A 19,702-nucleotide genomic window follows, 5' to 3' on the forward strand; every position below is an offset into this window, starting at 1 on the left:
GCAGGGGGCGGGAAGCGCCTCTTTCTTCGGGCAGCAGTTCATCAACAAGGTAATGGCCGTTTAAGAACGTTATTTCTTGCTAGCTCAGCAGTTTTAACCCGCGGGGGAAGGTTCGAATCCTTTTCAATGTAAACCTTACTATATTCATGTAAATTAACCGCAATTTGGGATAGAGAGTGCTTCACCCTCTCGAGCTCCCACTCATGTTGTTTTGAGGTGACTACGTTTTCATAACCGATTTTCTTCTCTTCTTTAATAAATTATTCTTCTACAAGTCACCTCCCTAGTATGGGATTAGCCCCTGTATAACTGGCCGAGTGCCACCTAGGTTTTAGGAAGTTTCATGTAGGAGTGCAAGCTATGCCTTCAGTCAATTTGGTTTTTTGGGCCATTTAATTAACCCAAAGTTTTCTTTTCTTCATGTGAAGGCCCTGTAGGTTGGGTACAAGATACCCCTGTTTCACTGTATATGTGCCTTGAGGGCAGTTAGGAGTGAAATTTGTTGTGGCCTTTGATAGGCTTGTAAACTTGAGAGCGGGACTGCTTTTTCCAAATTTGATCTCTGCGTGCCTCTAGGAGGCTTGACATTCTAATTAGGGGCAATTGCTCCTTGGTATGAAGGGGTTTTCTGCCCTTTGGTTGTGAGCTGAGGGCTCAAGGAATGTAAAACGGGGCTCGAAGCCCCAAAACTTGTAAAAACTGTAATCTATAATTTCTTAATTTGTTGATTTGCTACTTGGTACCTGTTACACTTTTGTTATTTGTTGTCATTTGTTAATTTTGAAAAGAAAATATAACCTTTGTTAAAGTTTTAAATTAACTTTAATTTGGTAGTTGAGACCTATTCCAGCCCGCACCTTCTTTCACCTCTGCTGTTCCACAGATACCTCGGAATAATAATAATAATAATAATAATAATAATAATAATAATAATAATTAGCTTTCCTTTTAGCTCAGTATTCTTTCATACGCAACGAGTGGGATTTGTTTCCGTCGCTCTGACCATGTATGTCATGTGGTATTTCTCTCGTCTTCCGTGTTTGTGTGATTTTGCTGATTGAATCTGATCCTGTAGATTGGGCAATCCTAATTCTTCAAAGTCTTTTCTGTTAGCTTGTACCAATTCGTTCCAGTAGTTTTTCAGGAATAATAGGCCTATGCAGATTTTGTTTGATTCTTTGAGCCCATTCTTTCTGGGTGTTCCAGGAATTGTATTCTTCGCATGCGCGTTGTATCTGTGATTTTGGGGATTTCTTTATAGATTTCTGCGTTGGATTTAAAGTGACGTACTACATCTTTGTTTCTTAGAAATATGTTAAGTCCCTTAAAAACCAACTCATCTGTCACCTTTATCTGAACAGTTTTCATGTTATCTCTGATTAGGATCGCAGGAAGCTATATTGCTAAGCAAACGCAAGCTGAGAAGGAATGTCAAGTCGACATCATTATTCCACCCTGCTTGGAGAGATAAGATTCCACTGTTTTCATTAAGCTAAATCGGTTTATGCTAGCACTAATGAGAGGTGAAAGGGATGCGAGCGTCATGGAGAAGGATCAAACAATATCATCTACAAGATAAAGAAAGGAAGAACCTGCTTTTAATTTTCGTCCTATGTGAGAGTGACGTGATCTTCATGATTTTATAAAACGTGCAGGACACATTTTTCGAGTGGACGTTACTGAGAAGATTCAGAATTTGTTCCTTTTATTTCTCTCCAGAAAAGGGGGAGTCTGAAAATGTTCTAGACTCCTACAAAATAGATAGGATAGACAGTGTATACTTATAACTGCTGTTATTCACAAGAGACATGGGAGAATTGAATCTCAATATACAGGATTTGTATATAGGCTACTGAGTGACATAAAATTGTGTACGATTAGGTAAGGTTAGTATATAGTGACATCGATAGTAGACATGCAAACAATTTGAAGTTGCGCATAATGGCGTATGCTCGTTAGGTACTCCTAATGGTGTGATTGACATAAACTACTTGTAACTAAATGTACAGAAGATAAATTATTTCAGATATGAGCACTTTCCTATAACAATATAAGTCGAAAAGATTGACTGCGTTATTCGGTGCATTTTCATCCATACTTGCCAGCTGCCTCAGGTGACCTGGAATGAATCACAAAATCAGTCTTCTTATTTTTAATTTTAATTTTTTATTTTTAATCTAAAATCAAATTTTGAATCCCGGCTTTAAAATGATATATAAATCACTTTTGTATGATAACTGGAAGTATTTTAAAACATATTTAAAATAGTTCAATCATGAAAAGTAGTCATCTGTTTGCCATCATGGTCGACGGAGTTATCTCTAAGGTTTCAGTGCGAGTATTTCATATATAGCAGTACATTACAATACAATAACAAATACTCGAAAACGAGTGGGTTGGTCTTTCAAATAAAACTCCTCTTCATCTGTGAGTCCGTAGGTGACTGAACAGTCCAATACGGGAGGCACAGAATTTGCCGCAAAGATGGCAGATAGACCCAGGTGGAACAGCCATTGTTCTATTTCGTTCTTTTTTTCCTTCCTTCGTTGCCTCTTATCGCTTGCTATTCACCTTTCTTCAGAAAGTAGTGTGCCGCGATGAACTAATGATCTCCAGGCACTTCTGTCATGAAGTCGCTGGTTTGAGACCTGGAAAAAAGTACAAAATTCACACAGTCTACCTCTGGCTGTGATGGAAACAATAAAGTCAGGTTATAGGTGCCGTACTTAGCACTCCCGGACGGACAGAAAATCCAAACTAGAGTACAAACAGTGTTATCGGGAGTTGGATTCCCAAAGTGTTTGTTGCTATACCCTACACTTCGTAATATTAGATGCAGTGGCAACATTCATTAAAGGAAATGTAATAAAATGTAAGGTTTTGGAAAAGCTAGGATTGGGTATCGGGTGTCGAACTGTTGACACCTTGCTTCGATGCGACAAAGAATTGAGATGCTGACCGAAAGTTCCAGAATTTAACCAAGGAAGCCAGGACACGGCACAGCTGCCAAAAGAAAACTTCTGGACCAGTTTGAAGACGGGGCGGATGACCCAAGTTATGGGGAAGATATTTTGACATTCTGACTTTGGAGACTATTTTCCCGTAAATTTACTTTTTTTAATTGCTTAATGCGCCTTTTGTCAGCTTCTACTACATGTAGGAGCTTGAAACTTTCACCGTTTGTTTTTTCAAGTGGACGTGTGCTAAAGGTCACTAATTGCTTGATTTCAAATTTTTAGTCACCTTAATGAAAATTATGTTCAGCAAACTGTATATATTATTTTGACACTTTAAAGAAATACATATTTATTAAACCTGAGGCACAATTTTAATTTTATACGCTTCAGTAGCTAGGCAAGGTAGGTATCCTAAACACACAACCATTTCATACGTCTGTCGTGGATACTTTTTGAGAAAAGGTACATCAAACATTGATAATTCAGCATCGAAGGGATAGGGCATTCCGGGTCTCATACTAAGTCGTGAGAGATGGCAGTATGTTGCGAAAAGCATAAGCTATGGAATTATGAACACGTTACGGTCACAATTTCAAGAGATGTATGTTGATGAATTATCAGAAAAAAAAGAAGAAAGCTTTGTATGTTATAATGGATATTGGGACAGAATTGGTTAACATACAGCCCAAAACATCGGGTAGGCACTTTACCTCGCAAAATTGAAACTGGAGACTGAAGATGACCTTGGCCGGTATTTGAACTCAAGTCAACTTTTTAAGAAGCTAGCGACCATGTTATATTTTTCCGAACATAGAATTTCTTTTTAATATTTGGGTTCTTGATGAAATATCATAGCGAAAGAAATTATTTTTGAAATAATTATATTAATATATTATATAATAGTAATTATTATATAATTTTAATATATTATGGTTATATTAAGTCTGTACGGAAGAGCGGCAAATGAAACGACAACGAAAACAGAGTGGTCTTGTTTAGCACCCATGAAAGTCTTTATGGGGTCAGGACAAGCTTGAGGACACTACTCACGTTCTTTAGGTCGAGTGATCTTCCAAGTAACAGTCCCAATATACACAATAGTTAAGGACGATCGCAGTGCCCGCCTGGGCTCTTGTCGAGATCGATAGACGGCCGTAAGTTGATGCTGAAGGCCTAGAGCACTCGCGTTCCATCAGCAAAGCATATTTGTTCGCTGAGTGTGTAATCAGGATCAATGGAATTGGCTGCATCATGAAATACATAAAGACATTTGAGTGCACTCTTCATCATAAGGATATGAAACAGCCTCTCTGTTTAGTAGAAGGAACGAGGAAAGAGATGAACCAAGTTTAAGTTGTTAGTTGTTGTAGTGCTATATCTAGTTTATCAGTCACTTCACACTCACTCTTTGACGGTGCGTTCTTCATTATTCGACCTTCACTAAGTCCAGGTAGTAACTACATGCCTTACACTAGTTCATACAGCCTATCTGGTACTGTTCTGCCATTTTCATCCTCTGAACCACGTTGTTGACCAGCTGTACCAATCAGTGATCTTCGATATTATTAATAATAATATTAATACCGAGCAAGTGGCCTTGCGGTTTGGATCACGTACGTTAATTAAGACAGCGGTCGCTTCTTTCCCACTCCTAGCCCTTTCCTATCCCATCGTCGCCATAAGACATATCTGTGTCGGTGCGACGTAGAGAAGATTTAAAATAAAAATTATTGATCTTCTCATGACTTGGAAATGTACCACTCCATGGGTAACTGCAGTGAAAGAGGATCTGCTGACCGGTGCCTCTGAGACGCTGGTTCAAGAAAGAAGTACCTTGAGGACCTGGATTCATGGAATAAAGGATCTTTTGGAAAGAACGAGAAAACTGAGGCAAAATGGTCTGAAGAGCAAAGAACTGCATTCTCCACTAAGATGAGGGTGGCAAGTGTTAACCGCGATTTTTTTTTTTTTTTGCTAGTTGCTTTACGTCGCACCGACACAGACAGGTCTTATGGCGACGATGGGATAGGAAAGGCCTAGAAATGGCTAGGAAGCTGCCGTTGCCTTAATTAAGGTACAGCCCCAGCATTTACCTGGTGTGAAAATGGGAAACCACGGAAAACCATCTTCAGGGCTGCCGACAGCGGGATTCGAACCCCCTATCTCCTGGATGCAAGCTCACAGCCGCGCCTTAACCGCACGGCCAACTCTCTCGGTAACCGTGATCCTAAGTGACCGAAACGATATATTATAATAATAATAATAATAATAATAATAATAATAATAATAATAATAATAATAATCTTATTTGGTTCTACTACAGCCGAGTTCCAGCCTTGACCGACTCAACAACATGCCTCCAGGTGTCCCGATCCACTGCTTTCGTCCTCCATCCTCTGACTCCAGCTCCCCTTAGATAATAATCTAAGACAGTGATATACGATATATACAGGGTCATCGAAAAAGAATGCCCATTTTTAAAATTGCTGTTTCAAGTAGGATAATTATATTGAGGCGATTGTAGTCTTAAATTGAAAAGGAAACATGGGAGATAATTTTACATACCCTACTAATTTTCTGTATGTGTCACGTATGGCAGACATGGAATCAATAATCATTTTGTTGCTTCTTACACTGGAGCATGTCTGGAATGGCAGTTGCGGTGACAGCAGTGATCCTTTGTGCGAGATGCACTAAGTTACGTATGTTCTCACCATAAACAGTGTTCTTAATGACTCCACAGAAGAAGAAGTTCATTGGAGTGAAATCGGGGACGTATAGGCGGCCGGGGAATAGGGCGACCTCTACCAGTACAACCATTCGGAAACTGAGGATTCAGTGCGTTGCGTACATTTGCTTTGAAATGCGGTGGTGCCCCATCTTGCATGAAAATAACAGGGACAGCGGTTTTCTTGTTCGATTTGCTGTATGTGAGCAAAAACAAAGTTACGTTGAATAAGCACATTTGATTTGAATTCCGCGAAACAAAGGACGCACTGAGCTTTCTGTTGGGTGGTCTACGCCGTACTGGCCTGGCTACATAGCACACGTGCAGACGATCTATTCATAGAGAGGGTTACATCACCTGGTCAAGGTTAGGCAATTATTACTAGCAGCGTTTTCAAAAAAAAAAAAATCCCTTCATTCCTCTTCAACCACAATCCCCTCAATATGTATATCCTACTTGGGGAAGCATTTTTTTAGACATAAAAGATATTCGCATCATAAAATCTTTGCTGGAACCAGCGAGTCACAGTCAAGATTGGACGAACAAGAACTTCAGAGATAAGTATCAAAAGAGGAGTACGCCAAGGTTGCATTCTTTCACCGCTCCAATTCAACCTATTCAAAGAAGCCTTGCATAATACTGAGCTAGGTGTGAAAGTAAATGGAGTCATCATAAACAATATTAGATACGCAGATGACCGTAATTATATGCGACACTATTGAAGGTCTTCAAGGTGTTCTCAGTAGAATTAATTTCAGTGGATTAAGATTTGGTCTAGACATCAATACCACAAAAACCAAGTTCATGCTATGTAGCAGAAGCAACCATGAAGGTGTCTCCATTTCATTAAATAATAAAAACATTGAACGGGTAAGTCAGTTTACATACCTTAGGAGCACCATAACAGACAACCTGGACCATGAAAAACAGATCAGACGTCGTATTGAGATTTCCAGGTTATCTTTCCAGAAGAGGAGATCATTATTTTGTGATAGTAATCTAAACTTCATATTCAGGCAAAAGCTGTTGAGATGTTACGTCTGGTTAACACTGCTTCATGAAGTAGAGACCTAGATGGTTAAAACTTCTTGTATGAACAGATTAGAGGCCTTTGAAATGCGGTTACATAGGAGAATGCTCAGAATGGCCTGGACAGATTTTGTAACCAATAATGAAGTGTTAAGGAGAGATAGAGTTGAGCGTGAACTGGCAAGCATCATCAGCGCCAGGAAAACAGCGCATTTAGGCCGATTTTGCGAGGTAGAAAGTACACCTCATATTACAAGGAAAGAGAGAAGGCAAGCGAGGAGCTGGTCATGGCTCCAAAACATCAAAGACTGGATTTACATCAACAACACCGAACAACTCTTCAAGTTAGCTAAAGAAAGGACAGCTTTCTCCAGGGTGATTGCCAACGTCTGAGGACCGGATATGGCACGATAAGAAGAAGAAGAAGAAGCATTTTAAAAACATATGGTTATTCTTTTTTCGATGACCCTGTGCATACAGTATTTGCAAAACTCATGTGAAACATGTGAATATGAAGACAGAAATACGTTTAGGACCCCACATTTCAAATGGCTAACAGATAAAAGAGGGAAATATAACTTTCAGTTAGGAAATCCACAGAACAACAGACCAGGAAGACATTACCTATGAGGCGTATATAAAATGTCTAGGAATTTCACTAGCTGATGAGTGGAATATGTCCACCATTCCGCTAATTTCATTCAGTAATGTTAGATCCTGTGTTTTTCACTTCAGTTGTTATGTGTCTTACAAGCAGAGCGTAAAGGAGAGATACACAGAAGGGACGAATAAGATATAACAAGTTACCGGATGATCTAATATCATTGATAAAGTGAAAGTGGCAGAAACCGAGATGGTAGATTATGGAGTGCCGCGCTGGACCCAAGGCGAACATAAAATTCAAAGGCAGGGTGGGGGGAGACTTCGTGGCAGTGAACACTCTGGAGCATTAGTTGAAAGTATTATATTACAAGAGATTCGCTGCTCGTAGACACAACGTATGTTGTTGAGATACATTTAAGTGTATGTCCTCATATTACTCTGGGCTTTCTGTGAAATCCTTGAAACCTTGTCTCATAAATCTAGTTTTAATGGTCTCTTAGGTACTTATTGACGTGAAAATTCTCCTCATAACCTCACAGCTCAAACTCCACGGAAAACTGTTTCGTACTTTATGATCTCTTACAAGGGATCTCTTAATGTTCGAAAAGATGTATTGCGATGAAATCTGGTAGGATTATCAATTACGGCATCATAAACTTTACGGTAATAGTCATTCTGTCGTAAACTACTCAAATTAGTAGGCCTAATCTGTTACTGCAGTTTTGAATGGAACGTGGTGTATCGAAGACATCGCTAGCAATGAAACTTTGTAGGATGAGCAATGCAGATATCAGAACATCGCTACCTGCTTGCCGTTGTTACGTAGGCTATCCACAGTATGATAACATGAGTGATTCGAATAGGAATCCAACAGTTTCCTCGTCTGTGCTAATAAAATATTATATTAATATTATGTACGTTTATGTATAACTGACCAAGATTTCATACTACATAATATTTCAGTTTCCATTATAAACGATACATACAGTAAGTATTAAAACGCTAATATTTTGATATATTCATATAATGTATGTGTTAGTAAAACAGGTTTGCACAGCGTGAAATTCTGTTCATGTTGTCAAAAATCTCATTTTCAATATAAAGTGTTTGGTGTAATTAATCAATTTATTTGTTATGTTTTTATTTTTTTAGAATTTGCTTTACGTCGCACCGATACAGATAGGTCTTATGACGACGATGGGTTAGGAGAGGCCAAGGAGTGGGAGGGAAGCGGCCGTGGTCTTAAGGTACATCCCCAGCATTTGCTTGGTGTAAAAATGGTAAACCACGGAGAACCATCTTCAGGTCTGCCGACAGTGGGGTTCGAATCCACTATCTCCCGGATGCAAGCGCACAGCTGCGCGCCCCTAACCGCACGGTCAATTCGCCTGGTGGTGTAACTTAAAGAGTTAGGAAAGTTTGTCGAAGTAAGGAAAAATTGAAGGAACTTACCCGGAAATAGAATTTAGCTAAGGATAACATTATGGCAAGCATTTTTGGTAGTCATATGAGTTTTAGCGAAAACTGGAAGAGGATGTACAGGTACTTAGGGCAGAAACGGGCTCCAGGAACGACATTCCTGGAATAAATGACTGTAGATAGTGTATATGTGAAGATTTACGGAAGGTAGAAGAAGTTAGTTAGTAGTATGTCAAGATAGGTTGGATATAAAGATAATTTTCAGGTAAAGGAAGTGACTAATATTGGTGAGCCTGAAATTGTCCTGTGATAGTAAAGGTATTTACCAAAAAGATACAAAATTGAAAGCTAGGAAAGCAGCTGGGATTGATAAGATTTCTGGGGATATACTAAATGCAATAGTAGGAATATAGCACCATATCTGAAGTACCGTTACTTATTACTGTTTGAAAGAGGGAACTATGCCGAATGAATGCAGAGTTACTCTAGTAGCTCCAGTGAACAAAGGAAAGCGTGATAGACATAAAGCGGATGATTACAGGCCGGTCAGCTTGACGTGTGTCACATGTAAGCTTTGGGAAAGCATTCTTTCTGATTATATTAGACACGTTTGTGAAATGACTGAGGCGCACGGTTCCAAAATCCGCCTTATCCGTTTTTTATGAAAATTGATTTCTTAGCTTATCTCTATAACTCATATGATTTAGCTTCTTTTTCAACAAGAAAACTGTTCCTAAACCCGCTTTGCCCCGATGAAAATATAACACAAATTCAGGTGACGTTTCCAAAACCCGCCTTATCCAAACATGGGACACCGTAACGGGTACGTATCTCAAATAATACTCTATGAAGTAAGCATTAGTACTATGTTTATGAACTTACAGGTTCACGGTATGTTCTCTGAAATTGTTGGCTGTACTATTCCCGATAATTTCGTGTCAGTTTATTGATATTGAGTTTAATCACTGACATTCATATCCTTCTATATTTTTATATAATACGATTAAAATATTTTAATGATTTCAAAGAGCATAAATAATAAAATAATGTCGATGATAATATCAATTAATGACAAAATTATCATTATAAATTTTTAGCTACGTTTGCAAACTCTGCCCTTATTACGATGACAGTTCCAAAACCCTTCTTATCCAATGTTGAGTTCGAAAACACGCCTTATCCAATCTTAATTTCTAAATATCTTCCTTATATGTCACGAATAGTATGTAGCTCTTCGATTACGAGGATTCGGGCAAAAGTCATGGTAACTATTATTTTTCTTGTAGATATGTGAACGGATCACAAACGTAGATGTGTCGTGTGGAAGTTCTGCAGGCATAGTGTGCATGCAGAATAACAGATGGCTCTGTGATAGTTGGTAGTAGCGCAGCGAGGGCTGTGAAATCGGTCAGTTGGTGAGTGTCGTGCGAGATGGAAGAAACCCGTGTTGAGCAGCGCGCTTACATCAAAATAGCCGCTCTCCGAGGGAGTAATGCGATGGAATGTCACAGTGAATTAGTGGAAGGCCTTGGGAATAATGCCCTACCATACCGTACAGTGCCATGGTGGGTAGGAAAGTTTCAGCAAGGACGTGTGTCAACTAGTGATGATCAACGTTCGGGACGACCTGTGAGTGTGCGGGCCGACGTGGCACGTGTCGTCATCGAGCAGCCCCTGGATGAAGACAGACGATGGACGCTACTGGAGTTAGAGAGGGCAAGACTGATAGGTAATTATGTTTACGGGCTGGACCAAATCATCAGGCTTACGAAAAATATGAACAAAACTGTATCTCTTACTATGCTCCGTCTACAAGATCTTCATTTATCAATTTGAATAGCTCCTTTTAGTGTGTTTGGTTTTACTTGTCTTGTATTTGTTTTCAGGCTTATCTTAAGATGAAGGACTCAGTTACTCTTAAAATACTTCAGTGGTTTGAAGCCAGGGTATTTAGCAAAGGGATTCTGACTGAGTCAAGAGCTATATTACTCCAGCCGGAAAAGATGTAACAAAATAAAGACTTGTCTCGCTAGATTTTAATTGGCTATTTCATCTGTTTCAGGCTAAGCTTGAGACCAAGGCACTGAAGGCGAAGAGGCCCGGCTTTACGGACGACCGCTACAATGAAACCTCATACTACATAGAAAATGGTATGTAATGTACACTGCAACTCCTGGTTACAGTATTTCCTAAATATTAATAGAATATAGCAGAGCTTATTACTGTTAATAAAGACTAATGATATTGTCTCGATACAAACTTAATAATATTCAGTCAGACTTTGATGATGATTACTATTATTATTTTATTTATTTATTTATTTATTTATGTATTTATTTATTTATGTATTTATTTATTTATTTATTTATTTATTTATTTATTTATTTATTTATTTATTTATTTATTTATTTATTTATTTATTTATTTAATTAATTTATTTATTAGCTGATGTACCCGTGCTTCGCTACGGGATTCTCAGAAAGACTGACTTTGTGGTTTTCCTAACCTAAAATCAACATAGGTCATTACAAAAATGTAAGTATGAATGTAGCGATTAAAAGCAATCCTATCATATAAAATACTCGATCAAATGGAAAGCCGCACGTTTTATCACTTGTAACGAACAGTGCTGTGGTTAGATTGCGGTGCCAATCTAATAGTCCAAAGTTCCAGAGCTGGGATGACCAGGCCGCAGATTGCCATGAACGCTCATCTGCCATTATTCCGCTAAATATGCACACTGTTCATTCCAATCAGTGCCTCAGAGTAGGGATTGAATAGCCCGAATGCTATGATGATCCAGTGTGTTACGTACCAGTAGTATCAGAAAATTTATAAACCAGGGGAATGGCATGCTAAAGACGAAAGTTATCTGACTCCCCAGCTACTTCCCATCAATATTCAGACAGGCTGTTACACTCTGTACGACTGGGCGAGTTGACCGTGTGGTTAGCGGTGCGCAGCTGTGAGCTTGCATCCGAGAGATAGTGAATTCGAACCCCATTGTCGGCAGCGCTGAAGATGGTATTCCGTGGTTTCCCACTTTCACACCAGTTAAATGCTGGGCCTGTACCTTAATTAAGGCCTAAGGCACTCCTAGCCCTTTCCTATCCCATCGTCGCCATAAAACCTATCTATGCCAGTGCGACGTAGATCAAATAAAAAATACTCTGTACGCAGCAGTAATTCTATCTACCGGAGATGAGGGGCAACAGAAGACACAAAGCACATCACGACAAACAATGGTCAATGTAATATTATTGTTGATCAATGTTATGAGCTTTCGATATTATTTTGTTTTCTTTCGACTCTGTGATTTGTAAAATATTTTATACCATAAACTGTAGTTTCTTATTCTCCGACTTTACATACTGATTTTCATTAAATACTGTTTACCCAGTTTCTCGTTACTCGGCGCTGATATGGACTTATTAACAAAAATCCAAATTCATGAATATCTTTGTGATCGTAGCCAGTACGGTAACAATGTATAAGACATGAATAATAGGAAATATAATACTATGTAACCTTAGTTATGTAGCATTCATCGATTACACCTCTAATAAGAAATATTTGAGAATTATATTTTAGGCCTTCCGCTAAACTACCATTTCACTCAGCGTGAATAAAATAATTTACAGCCTAGACTATAGCGACTTATTTCCTGACTTTGCATACCGATTTTCATCAAGATAGGACTACTAATAACAACAATATTTGAGAATCAAATCTTAGGCCTTCCCCTAAACTACCATTTCACTCAGCGTGCGTAAAATGATTTATAGCCCAGATTGTAGAGGCTTATCCCCCGACTTAACATACCGATTTTCATTAGACCACTAATAACATAAATAGTTGAGAATTCAATTTTAGGCCTTCCCCTAAACTACCATTTCACTCAGCATGAGTAAAATGATTTATAGCCTAGATTGTAGAGGCTCATCCCCCGACTTCACATACCGATTTTCATTAAATTCTCTTCAACCGTTTTCTCGTGATGCGTGTACATACATACATACAGACAGACAGACAGACAGAAATTACGGAAAAGTAAAAAGTGCATTTTCTTGTTACTATGGACATGACCGATACAGAAATACCATTATTTTCAAATTCTGAGCAATGTACTGACAAAATTCTTATTTTATATATATATAGATTTATTTATTTATTTATTTATTTATTTATTTATTTGTTATGCCCAATTTAAAGAGCCCGTTTGAACTTGTTAACTTGGTCTGATGGCTTCCTCTGCTTCCTCTTCTTCTTCTTCTTCTCCCAAAATCTCTTCATGAATTCGCTGTGGTGTTTTTTCCGTTCTTCTGTCCACTGTTTTCCAGTGGTCTCTTTATTTTTGTCCACGAATCTGTGATTTGCAACCAGACTTTGCGATTTTTATGGCATCGTCTGTAGTGTTTATTTCATGAATGAAAATGAAAATCCACAGCCTGTTTCCAGTCATTCGACCGGGTCAGGAATGAAATGAATGAAGCCCCCATCTAGCAGCGAGGATAGGAAATGTGCCGGCTGCCGGAGCCTGTCGCACTCCTCTGGGGCAATGATAAATGACTGATAGATGAAATGTTAATGGACAGTGTTTCTGGAATGAAGTATGACAGGGAAAACCGGAGTACCCGGAGAAAAACGTATCGTGCCTCCGTTTTTCCAGCACAAATCTCACATGGAGTGACCGGGATTTGAACCACGGAACCCAGCGGTGAGAGGCCGGCGCTTTGCCGCCTGAACCACGGAGGCTGTTATTTCCTGAACATCCTGCTTAATTTCTTCCAACTAGTTGATCTTGACCTTCTTTGAATTATAGTTAACAGTTTTTTAGCCAATCTATTATTGCCCATTCTACAGATTTGGTAAACTGATTTGTTGCTGTAGTTTTTATTCTAATCCATGTGCCATTTACATGTGTGGAACTTAGTATTTTTCTAAGGATTTTTCGTTCTTGCTTTCCAGTTTCGTCAGTTTTAGAGTGGCCTCCTAGAGATTTACAGTATTTTCTGAGGTACATAATGCTTCCGGCAAAGTAACTGCCCTGTAGTGACGAAGTTTCGCATTACACGATATCACTCTTTTATTGTAATGATTCCATGTTACTCTGGAGTTTGGTGGCTCTTTCTTAAATAGGCTTCACTGTCCAGTCCAGATGGTAGTATGACTTCTCCGAGATATTTTAAGGAAGACGCATTTGAAATTATCTCACATTTCGTCTGTAGTGGGGATCTCCTGATATTCTGATGTACATTCTCCAAACAATGAGTTTTTCATGCGATATTTGGAGGTCTGTCTCTGATGTTATCTCATGTAACTGCTGTATGCCATACCTATTGTTGTTGTTATTATTATTATTATTATTATTATTATTATTATTATTATTATTATTATTTCGTTTCGACCAGCTGTGGAGCACGCTTTTTCAACCGTTTTCTGTCTTGAGCTTCAACACACGCCCAGTGCTCCCGCATTATTTTTCAGTGAGCTTTCTTCCGTTCTTCGCTTCGCGTCTTGCCTGTATCCACGCTTCGCGTCTTGCCTGTATCCATTTTAGATTGTGTTCGAAAAATCTGTAGGCCTTCAAGTTTCTTCTTTAAAGGGTCACGTTGTAAGATGTCATCACGTAAGATATCCAATTTTTGTAAATTATTTAAAATGTTTTACTTTAGGGGCTTGTCAGCTTGAGTCATTGCGATTGTTTAGTAATATATGATAATTGAGAAGTTCTTGAAGCCGTTGGAAATACATTAAATGTAGATTGCATCGGTCATGATTATGAGATCCACGTAACACAAAGTTATTGTCACCACTCGCAGAAAAAAACTCGTATTTGTTCACTTCCACTTTTGACAACGCTGTCTTGTTTAAAACTCGTAATTCTGCATCCTTCTCTCTGTACATGGATAACATGGTCACGTCACACTGCCACGTACGATGCTGAAGAGAACACCGAACCCGTTCTCAGGACGACTTCCACTTCTTGCCAAGACGACCCCTATCTGCTGCTCAGATCATTAGCGAGTGCAGGAAATCTTGCAGGGAATAACCGGATGCGCCGAACTCGACCCGTCCCTTGAATCTGGAGCAATAACCTGGGGAACAGCCCGACTTAGAATGAAACTATCGCAAGTTACCAAACGATTCATTCCAGCTTAAGTTGAAGCACAAGTTAACGGGAGTTGACTCATTCCGGCATATTCATAAATACACGCATGTTCAGAGTTCTCACAAACTGACCTCCATAACTTGCATACCCTGGGAAACTCGAAAGTCGAAGTTAAAACCCTATAATGCTCTGTGTTATATACATATTTGTCACAGGAATCGCGCTTCACGGCCATTTGAATAGTTGATCTTGTGAATATGGTGCATATGTTTACCAGAGGGCGCCACAACTTCACTCATGTTACACACTGCGGAAAGTTATCATATAAGCAAGGTCGTAAATACATTTACCAGTGCACACATCCGGTGAAAAAGAAATCACAAATGCTCTCTGGTAAAATTACTTAACACCCCATATCTCATGAACAAACAAACAAACAAACACACACACACACACACACACAGATTTTGGTTAAAAAAAAGAAACCAAAACAGTAGCTCCCAATGATATGACATTTAACCAAATAAGTAATATTTTTTTGTTCCCCAGAGTTTTGCCCTATAAAGGATTAATATAACTTGTATTTTTTCATTCTGTCGAAATAAGATATTAATCATTCGTGTTTTACATTTTAGATGGATCTCTCGTTGTACTTCTTAAAATAATAATCACTACCACACACACACACACACACACACACACACACAGATTTTGGTTAAAAAAAAGAAACCAAAACAGTAGCTCCCAATGATATGACATTTAACCAAATAAGTAATATTTTTTTGTTCCCCAGAGTTTTGCCCTATAAAGGATTAATATAACTTGTATTTTTTCATTCTGTCGAAATAAGATATTAATCATTCGTGTTTTACATTTTAGATGGATCTCTCGTTGTACTTCTTAAAATAATAATCACTACCACTATCACCACTGCTACTTCCCTAGAAAATCTGGAGGGCTGATGACCTTTGATGTTAGGCCCCTTTAAACAAGCATCACCATCAGCATCATCGGTAAATCTGGAGAACCAAATGTTTTAGACACAGTATTGTTTAAAAATTAAGAATATGCAATTCTGAATTATTTAATATCATGATTTTTAAACTCATTGTTCTAACCTAGGGTTTTCCAGTTTGTAAGGGCTTGAGGGCCACATTGGAAACCTTAGGCATGTTCGCGGTCCGCACTTTAATAATAGGTCGATTTTCGTAAAATTCCGCAAATAGAACAGGGGTATCAGTATCAAATAATATGCATAGTTCCATTGAAACGAAAGTTTAATCATTTTAATTGTTTAAAACACTGTGACTTACTCTCGTCCTGTAAACAAAACAGATTCTGCTCTTTCCATCCCTCTGGTGATCCATTGCTATAATATGTTTTCGGTATCGCACGACACTAATCATGGTTTCCGGTGAAAAGGACAACAATCACACTACGCGACAAAGAGACAGACTTAATTCTGTAGAGTGCAGTACCACTGTCTTCATTCTAAGTCGGGCTGTTCCCCAGGTTATTCCTCCAGATTCAAGGGACGGGTCGAGTTCGGCGCATCCGGTTATTCCCTGCAAGATCTCCTGCACTTGCTAATGATCTGAGCACCAGGTAGGTGTCGTCTTGGCAAGAAGTGGAAGTCGTCCTGAGAACGGGTTCGGTGTTCTCTTCAGTATCGTACGTGGATGTGTGACGTTGACTTTCCGTGACCATGTTATCCATGTACAGAGAGAAGCACTGTGTACCGGTGAGAGAAGAACGAAGAATTGAGACCACTTCTTACACCAATGGCAATTAAAGGATTTCTTGGCATTTAATGCATGCTACGTTGCATAAAATGTCCACAGTGTGGATGGCATGGAGTTCAAGGTTTGGTATGGGTCCATAGTCATCTGTATAATGGTTAAGAGCTAGCACTGACATTTGTGAGGGTTATTTTCCGCTGAAGTTTGGATTCTTTTTAAAATTAAAATAATCTATTCAGACCAAGTGAATACTTAAAATATGTGGAAATAATATTAAAGAATAAATTAGTTCTGACTTGGATCTATAAAAGGTACAAAAATTAATACATTTTTGAACGAGCTATGATATATTTTTTGTACATTTTCTTCACATTTCTTAAAATATTTTAAAACCACTCTCGGGATGAAAAATATGGCATCGCGAGCCGCTATTTATAAACCCTTGTTTTAACCTATTGCGAGTGTCTAAAATAGTCAGATATCATAACTAGCCACAGTTTTCTCGCACGGAGTAAGTACAGTACACAGGATCGACTATTATGATACTCTGTACCCGTTAAACAAATCTGCGATGCAAAGCGGAGTTGGTACTTAACATACAATCACATCTGAATTGTAAACCGCAAACTTAGATTATGGCGCACAGTTGAATTTACTAAACACTGTACACAGTTGTAATGTCGTGATTGCACAGAATGTTACTAGATGTAAATTAATTCATTTAATGGAATAATGTGTGAGGTAACAAACCTGATTCACAGTAAAAGTCAGAATAGGTTTCGTGGAAAACCCTATCATATGATATTGCAACATTACATTTACTATTGATAGACAACTAATTATTCGTATCTCAAAAGAATAAAATAATTCACTTAGTTTTTGAAGTTTTAGATTTACAGAGTTGAAAATTGTGGACCTCTTGATTCGAACTTGCTAGCTCCTAGTCAAGTGCACTCCACAGAATTAAGTCTGTCCCTTTGCCACGTAGTGTGACCGGAAAGCATGATTATAGTTCCGTTTCTATGAGCTTCGACTTGACAGTTAAGCAGAAATCATACATTGGTGCCAAAATTGTTACGAGTACAAACAGCTGATTCACGACACATAACACGAGTGGAAATGTATACGCTCGAATATAAGTCCACAATCAATTATTCTTTGTAGCAACTTGCTTAATTCACATAAGTCTAACAATAACGCGTAACATGTTTAGGATAAGGCTATACGATTAAAAAAATTGATCAATGCTCGAATAGATAAAATGCGAGGAAATGAAATGAAATTTCTACTCACCATCAAGAAGAGCTCTGGTTGCAAATAGATTAATTTGAGTGGTGAACAACTTTATGCCCATGCCTCCTAGCTGTTTTATCCACCACGTAAACTGGGTACTAGGGCTTGTTTTGTTTCACAACGTGTATGAGATCCCCCCTTCCTCATGTCATCGCGAACCGAAATATTGTGCTCCTTCAATCACTCAATCAACTGATTATTTCTAGTTGTCATTGTCGGTGCTTTGTCAAGAATGACCGAGTGAACTGACAAAGACCGCGAAAAGAACTGAGCACAATACAACACACAGCTGATAGCACGTGGTTACAGTAAACAACAGATCGACAACACTGGAAACCGGAACTCGAGTCTACCGCGCTCTATCGGAGCGATCGGCTGCCTATGATTGGTTGCACGGCCGACTGGATCCCTCGCTGCGCTTCTAGAGCGACGCATCAAGTTGGCCGTGTTGGCTGTTTATTAGTTAACTTAGCCTCCACCAAAAGGCAGCGCTCAAATGTCAAGTCGAAACTCATAAGAACTGAACTATAGTGTCGTGCGATACCGAAAACATATTTTAGCAATGGATCACCAGAGGAATGGAAAGAGAGAGAAGAATCTGTTTTGTTTATATGACGAGAGTAAGTCAGAGGAATGGAACTCGCTCCAAATCATATATTTGATAGTTTGTAGTCACACCGACACAAGTCGGTAAAGCAGAACTTCGGCAAAGCGACTGCTGCAAACTTACGAGGTTACTGAACGAGTGGTCTCGGAAAACGGCCCACATGGTGATCCGTTTTCTGTAGGTAAAAGAGGAGAATGATTGAAACTGTAAAGTGGGAGAATATTAAGTCTGTTCAACAAGTGGGAAGCGGTGCCCTGAATTTACAGATGATCGAACGACTGTGAAAGACGATCTGATGCTTCATTGATAATGATGAAATGGTAAGAGAGGTCAGACGTGTGGCACTTTTACAATCAAGAGATGTTTAACGAACGAACTGGACACCACTTTCTGTACTCAAGGAAAGGAGACATGTATTTTTCTCGGTGAATGCTTGAATAACTGTGGTGATTATGTCTAAAATTAAAGGAGAAATGCCGAAATAAAGCAGTGTTCTTAACCCATATTTACATATTCAAATGCAAAACATTGAGGGGACTTACTTTTGACTTACCTACTTTCGCACATTACAGCTGTAAATAGATGTGGGTTTTGAGCGTGTATCGAGACGCCCAGTGTATATTTTTCCTAGCTACACATATACACTGAACACTGACTTAGCAAATGCCATGGGATAGTCACCTAATAGCGTGTGGGGCCTTCTCTGGCCCTGTGAACTGCAGTGAGACGCCGTGGAAGTGAGTCGACAAGTCCCTGGTAGTCCTCTGGACGCAGCTGACGCCAAATCATTTGGAGAGCGGCCGCCAAAGCTGGTCTGTTCGTGGGTGCAGGATCCATGGCACGGAGCCTGCATTCCAGGACATCCCAGATATGCTCAATAGGGTTCATATCGGGGCTCCTGGGTGGCCATGGCAGTCGTTGGATCTCCACTGCATGTTCCAGGAAACATTCCCGGGCGACGTGGGAGCGATGTGGCGGCGCGTTATCATCTTGAAACACCGCAGAACCGTCTAGACGCTGGAAGGCCAAAAATGGGTGGAGATGGTCTCCGAGAAGCTCAACATACCGCGTACCATTCAAAATCTCTTCCAGAACAACTAGGGGGCCCGTTCCATACCAGGAAAATGCACCCCAGACCATAACAGACACCAGCGCCCTGGACCACACCTTCGAGGCAGGCGGGGTCCATCACTTCATGTGGTCTGCGCCATACAC

General features: G+C 39.3%; 1 protein-coding gene across 1 annotated transcript in view; it reads left to right on the forward strand.

The window, feature by feature from the left end:
- LOC136877786 (pseudouridylate synthase RPUSD2) overlaps window positions 1-19,702 on the forward strand; it is a 546,352-nt gene that overhangs the window by 439,012 nt on the left and 87,638 nt on the right. Inside the window, exon 4 of the mRNA XM_067151993.2 lies at window positions 10,799-10,886. Within this exon, the coding sequence (XP_067008094.2) occupies window positions 10,799-10,886 (88 nt within the window). The remainder of the gene's footprint in view (window positions 1-10,798; window positions 10,887-19,702) is intronic.

The sequence above is a fragment of the Anabrus simplex genome, chromosome 7 (assembly GCF_040414725.1).
Source record: "Anabrus simplex isolate iqAnaSimp1 chromosome 7, ASM4041472v1, whole genome shotgun sequence".
Taxonomy (NCBI): domain Eukaryota; kingdom Metazoa; phylum Arthropoda; class Insecta; order Orthoptera; family Tettigoniidae; genus Anabrus; species Anabrus simplex.